This window comes from Leiobunum rupestre, chromosome 1, assembly GCF_980474605.1.
Source record: "Leiobunum rupestre chromosome 1, qqLeiRupe1.1.hap1, whole genome shotgun sequence".
NCBI lineage: Eukaryota > Metazoa > Arthropoda > Arachnida > Opiliones > Sclerosomatidae > Leiobunum > Leiobunum rupestre.
In genome coordinates this window covers 2,448,017-2,453,654 of record NC_143384.1, presented here as the reverse complement: position 1 = coordinate 2,453,654, position 5,638 = coordinate 2,448,017, and the positions used below count along the sequence as shown (strand labels likewise).

The 5,638-nt window shown below is 36.9% G+C and overlaps 1 protein-coding gene and 1 long non-coding RNA gene across 2 annotated transcripts; both read left to right on the top strand.

The window, feature by feature from the left end:
• Window positions 1-737: 737 nt before the first annotated feature.
• Window positions 738-1,472, top strand: LOC149960400 (uncharacterized). The gene is made up of 3 exons (XR_016473173.1): window positions 738-784; window positions 1,093-1,218; window positions 1,283-1,472. It is a non-coding gene; the product is annotated as an uncharacterized LOC149960400 (long non-coding RNA).
• Window positions 1,473-3,592: 2,120 nt separating this feature from the next.
• Window positions 3,593-5,434, top strand: LOC149960399 (uncharacterized). The gene is made up of 6 exons (XM_090178035.1): window positions 3,593-3,802; window positions 4,366-4,505; window positions 4,561-4,708; window positions 4,759-4,897; window positions 4,952-5,270; window positions 5,329-5,434. Exons 1-6 carry the CDS (start codon window positions 3,593-3,595, stop codon window positions 5,432-5,434), a joined length of 1,062 nt encoding a protein of 353 aa, XP_090034161.1.
• The last annotated feature ends 204 nt before the right edge of the window (window positions 5,435-5,638 follow it).

Below are 5,638 nucleotides of genomic sequence, written 5' to 3'. Positions count from 1 at the left end.
TTGCTATAGCACCCATTCTAAATCCCACTGCTGTGTGCGAAGTGGGGATTGGTCCACACATTGCTGCACCTTCTGCTGGGTTGAGTGGCTTGCGTCAAAGGTGAGACCATCAGTAGTAGGGTTCTGCTACCCATGCTGGATTTGTCACCTGTCCGGGCTAGGTGGACGCTGGCGTAGGGCACTATGATGATAGGCCTCCGGTGGTATGGTCTCTATTACTAGGTACACCGGGCCACGGCCGTCTCGAGATCTGCTTCGCGCTCATAGCGGCCCAGGCGATCGTACGAAAATCGCGTATGGGAAATTAGTTCAAAAACTTCTCACATCGTTTTCTGGCGCTAGTCTAGCCCCCCTTGAGAAAATTCGCAGCCATGTTATCGAATGGGAGGAACTGCGCGGAACTTTGGAATTTCAATTATTATCGCGTAATGTGTAATTTTTTGTAAAATATTTTTTTAGTAATATTTAAGTTAATTAATAATAAAAAAGTTAAACACCTCTTGAGATTTTTTAACGCAAAGTAAAGTTTTGAAAAACGTTATTAAAATTTGGTCATTCTGGAGCCAGAAGTCGCCGTCGACGTTTTCTGTATATAAATGTAAACATAAACACGTGGTTCTCCTTACAGCTGTATTTTTGCTATGTAGTAATTTCCAGAGGCCTTTGTTTTGTATTAATGTTTAAAAATTTATTTTAATTAAAGTAGTGAAATAAATGAATTTTAATTAACTAACTGTCACTTGGAAGATCACTATGAATGAAAATAGTGATGGAAACTTGGAAGGTATTTAAATCTGATAAATATAATAAACCAATGTAAATTTCCCACTGAATGATACACAACTAAAAATTTAGAAAACTAGAATTTACAACTTGAGTACTTTTCAAGAAAGAGGCTTATGCACAAGTTCATTCACTTTCTCAAATTTTGCGGATCGAGTTTTGGTAATATTTGTGATAATTGGAAGTACAACCTTTCAACAAATTAAATCAGCAATTTCATTCGGTGATTATTATTCAAATCACATTGGATGTAAGGGCATAGAGCAATTTTTGGCCACAAGTGGATTTCAATGTTTTTTAAAATGGCAGGTGAATCCCGGAGATAGGGTACAGCTCTCTCTATGAATGTTGTTACTATAGCCATTAACATGATAAAGCTTTGCTGCGGATACCTAAGGTTTCCTCTGTCGGACAATTTTATCAATCCAACTAATGGTGAGTCAGAATTAGGCTGTGATACATTTTCAAGGCACTATTCGCAAAAATGTTTTTCCTCTAGGATTTGTACTACATAACCAGCCAAGTATGCGATACTTGCTAGCCGTAAGGTGCATCTCTGTGTATCTGGGTACTCATAACTTCAGATGGTAACGTAACTTCATTGCCGTTAAAAATAGTTGAAAATCCATCGAGTCTAGTATCAATCATGGCTGATAGATCTGTGAAGCTGTCTTGGGGAACGATAGATGTTTTAGGTTTTGTTAATGATATAGTGCCTCTCTTCAGGATAGATTCCAAACTGAATATAGTTTCTCTTGCATCAGCCATTTTCCTGAGAATGCTGAAAAACATTTCAATAGCATCGCTCGTTAAATTTCTTGTCAAGACAAACTGGAAACCAGATTTAAGGAGGTATGACACGCAAGATATTGTAAACAATGAAGTTATTCTAATAGATATTATAGATTCATATGTTTCCCTTGTCAATATTTTCTTTAATTTGCGGATCTTTAGACCTTGATAGTAATCACTTTCCTTAAAATGTCCCACTACAAACAAATCTTGCGTGATGCGTAAGCTTCATTGACCCCAAAATCTTTTCTAGATATGTTCTTAGTCCATAATTTGCATAAACGTTCATCAACTGGAAACTGATGAAATTATACATTGATATTCTTCTTAGATTCACAGAATGGAACACAACAAATTTTTGTGGTGGGCATTTTTGCAAATTAAAAATAGGCAATATTTTAAAACTTAAGTTTGAGAAATGTGAACTTAATTTAAAGAATAATAAAGGTATTTATTAAATAATTTGAATAATATTGTGGTTATTTATTTAAAATTCTGATAAAAAAAATGCGAATACTGGTTTGAAAATTTTGAAAATGAAAAGAAACTTTGGTTAGGCTTAGCAATTAACTAATAAAACTCAATATAAGCATATTACTTTAATTAAATAAATGTTTTAAATGAAAACTTATTAGATAAAGATCAAATCATAAGATGTATATCCCAAACTTTCCAGAAGTTTTTGAAAAACAATGCAAAAAGGATTAACTAGTTGAATTTACCGCCATAGAAAACTATTAAATATCCCGCAAATTTTTTACATTTAAGGGGGGGGGGGCTCAGACAGCGCTCCTAGTGTTAAAAGAAGGTATTCGCGGAAATACATAGGAGAGGAAATCTTTGCCTGGGCCGCTATGAGCGCGAAGCAGATCTCGAGACGGCCGTGGCCGGGCTATAAATTCTTACACACCGCCCACCCTCAGGATATCCGGGTGGACAAACCAGTACAAAAGCTGTTGAGGCCATGTGAGTAGAAGGAAAGTAAGGTCGACACGCCGATCCCGGGGTCGGGGTCAGGTTCGGGATCGGGGTCCGGGATTTAAGGGGTGAAATGGGGGTAAAATCATCGAAAAGTCAATGTATTTAGGGTATTTCTCGCGACGATTTGTTTTCTCATATATCAACATATTATGTCCAGGCCAACTTGTTCATTTATCTACGCTTATCTCGAAAGATACTTGAACGTATATCTTATCAAGCTTTATCGTACGGAATAAGTTGAAATGATGTAAAAAGTGATAACCTGGGCGGCGCGTGCGCAGATTAACCCGGGGGACGCGGTTAATTTGAATTTAAGAGTGTTTTGACGTCATTGAATATTCGTTGTTACAGTAGAATGGAAATATTTTTTAACTTCATTTTAATATCATTGTAGTGGATTTGAGTGTTTTGACGTCATGGAATATTTGTTGTTAAAGTAGAATGGAAATATTTTTAAACTTCATTTTAATATCATTGTAGTACTTAAATACGCTTGACACTTGAATCTATATCACGACTATTTCAAACGAATATTTTAAGTATGAGAAACGTATCGTTCTCAAATGATACTTGAATATACTATAAAAGGGGTTGTATAGGGTTGTGGGAGGTCATTCCACGGTTAACAGCGGTAGCTATATTCAAGATGCCTAAAGCCCAACATATTTGCCCTACGTGCGCGAAAAGTTTTTCTACCAAGTCCCACTTAAATCGGCATGTTAGAGAAGTACACGGTGATAGACATAAGTTTATCTGTGAAGTATGTGGTAAGAATGTGGCTAGATTGGATTTCAAGAGCCATCAACGAACTCATGACTTGAACGCACCCTGCCCTTCCGAACCCATGGACCTGTCTCGCACACAATCACCAATGCAACGTTCGCCATCACCAACCCGTCCACCATCACCTAGTCTGCTTCAAGACATTCAACTGGAATCTATCCAACCATCTGTATCAGCTTTACCCAACAGCCCAACACCATCACCTGTTCCCGCCTCACCAATACTTGATGAAACACCACCAGCATCTCCAAGTATGGTCCAGGCCTTGAATGATACGTTAGCATCTATTCGTTATAATGCCGAAGACTATGATATTGATTCGGGGATGTTTATTGAACGTTACCGAGCCGCTTTTAGTAAATTTGTAATGGAAAGACTCGCCAGTAAACGTGGAATTAAATGGTTCCTACTCGTAAGATCTGTTTATATGAGACCATTAGGAGGTGCGGAACAAAGAGCGGAAGTACGACCCTATTTCCGGAGCACTATGCAAACAACATTAACGCTCGACGTCATTGAAAACCAGCTGAATGACTGCATTGAAACAATACAGTCAGCAGCGGAAAACTTTGAAGCGACAGGTATGTACTAAAATTTATAAGTTATATTTTGAACTAAAACATTATATTTTTAACAGGATCGGGTTGGGTAATTGATCGTATTCTGTATGTAGAATTAAATGTAGCATCTTACCAGCCGCTACGGGGGTCATCGTATATGGAACTACCTAAAAAACTCTCTCAACATCGTGCGATTCTTAATATTAGAAACGAAAATGATGAGAAATGTTTTCTCTGGTCAATTCTAGCTAAACTTCACCCAGTTTCTTGGCTTCATCACTCTAACAGGGTTTCCAAATATACACTTTATGAAAATGAACTTGATACCAGTGATATATCTTTCCCTTTCAAATTAAACGCTACGGAACTTAAAAAATTTGAATTAATGAATAATTTATCAATATCTGTGTTTGGCTTCTCGGGAGATATATTCCCCCTTTACGTAAGCGTTAACAAGTGTGGTAAGGAAAGGGAGGTTGATTTACTATACATCACCGATGAAACTAAGGATATTGACGATGGGAATAGACATTACTGTCTTATACGAGACCTAGGAAAACTGTTACAGCATCTAACAAAAAACAGAAGTACAAGTTATTATTGCAGGTAATTTAGTTTCCAATATATTAGTTTGCAATCTACTAATTATTTTCTGTATTAGAATGTGTCTTCACCGATTCAGCGGTAATAACGCTGAACAGCGACGTGATGCGCATATCGAAGAATGCGCCACCCACGGCGTCCAAAAAACAGTTTTCCCTACCAAGAAGAAGACGCTTTATTTTGATAAATATGAGTGGACGGAAAAAGTAAAAATAAAAATTATTTAATTTAACTCTTAATGAAATGAAATTATTAGGTGCAGTATGTATTTTACGCCGATTTTGAAGCAATCCTACCGAGAGTTCAAGGATGTGATCTAGATCCCGATTTAAATACCAGCAAAGTAAACATGCACATCAGCTGCGCGTATTCGTGGGTGCTTGTTGGACCTAACGGTAAGTTATTTGTCAAAATTCCCTTTTAGATATATTATAAGAGAATACTTATAGGTGTACCTGTTCGAACCGATTGCTATCGAGGTCAAGATGCAACTCGAAGATTTCTGGAGTCTATTCTGGAATTAGAGACGGAGTTGATGGAACTCATTGAAACCAATGTACCAATGATTATAACCCCGGAGGAGGAGGAACAGTTTCAAGCTGCTACGCTTTGCTACATTTGTCAGAAGCAGCTAAATCAGGGAAATATGCCCGCTGTTCGAGATCATTGTCATTTCACTGGCAAATATAGGGGGCCAGCGCATAACCTCTGTAATCTTCAAAAGAAAGTTCCAGAATTTATCCCTGTTTTCCTTCATAACCTTAGCAGGTGATTTTATTAAGTTAATTAACCAGGAAATAAACCTAATAATAATAAATCTTCATAGATACGATTTACATCTTATATGTCAGGAGATTGGTCATTTTAAGGAACAGACACTTGACTGTATTCCTTCCACTAGCGAAAATTATATTTCACTCAAACTAGGTTAAATATATTTAATTATGAATTTAACCTTAACAGTAATTTTATTATTATTTTTAGGGAGATTTAGGTTTTTAGACTCTTATTGATTTCTAAGCGATAGCCTCGATGCTCTAGTATCTAATCTCGTTTTGGAAGGAGCCAGTAAATTTCAGATTGTTAAGAAATATTTTGAAAGTGATAAAGTTCAACTGCTTTTGCGGAAGGGAGTC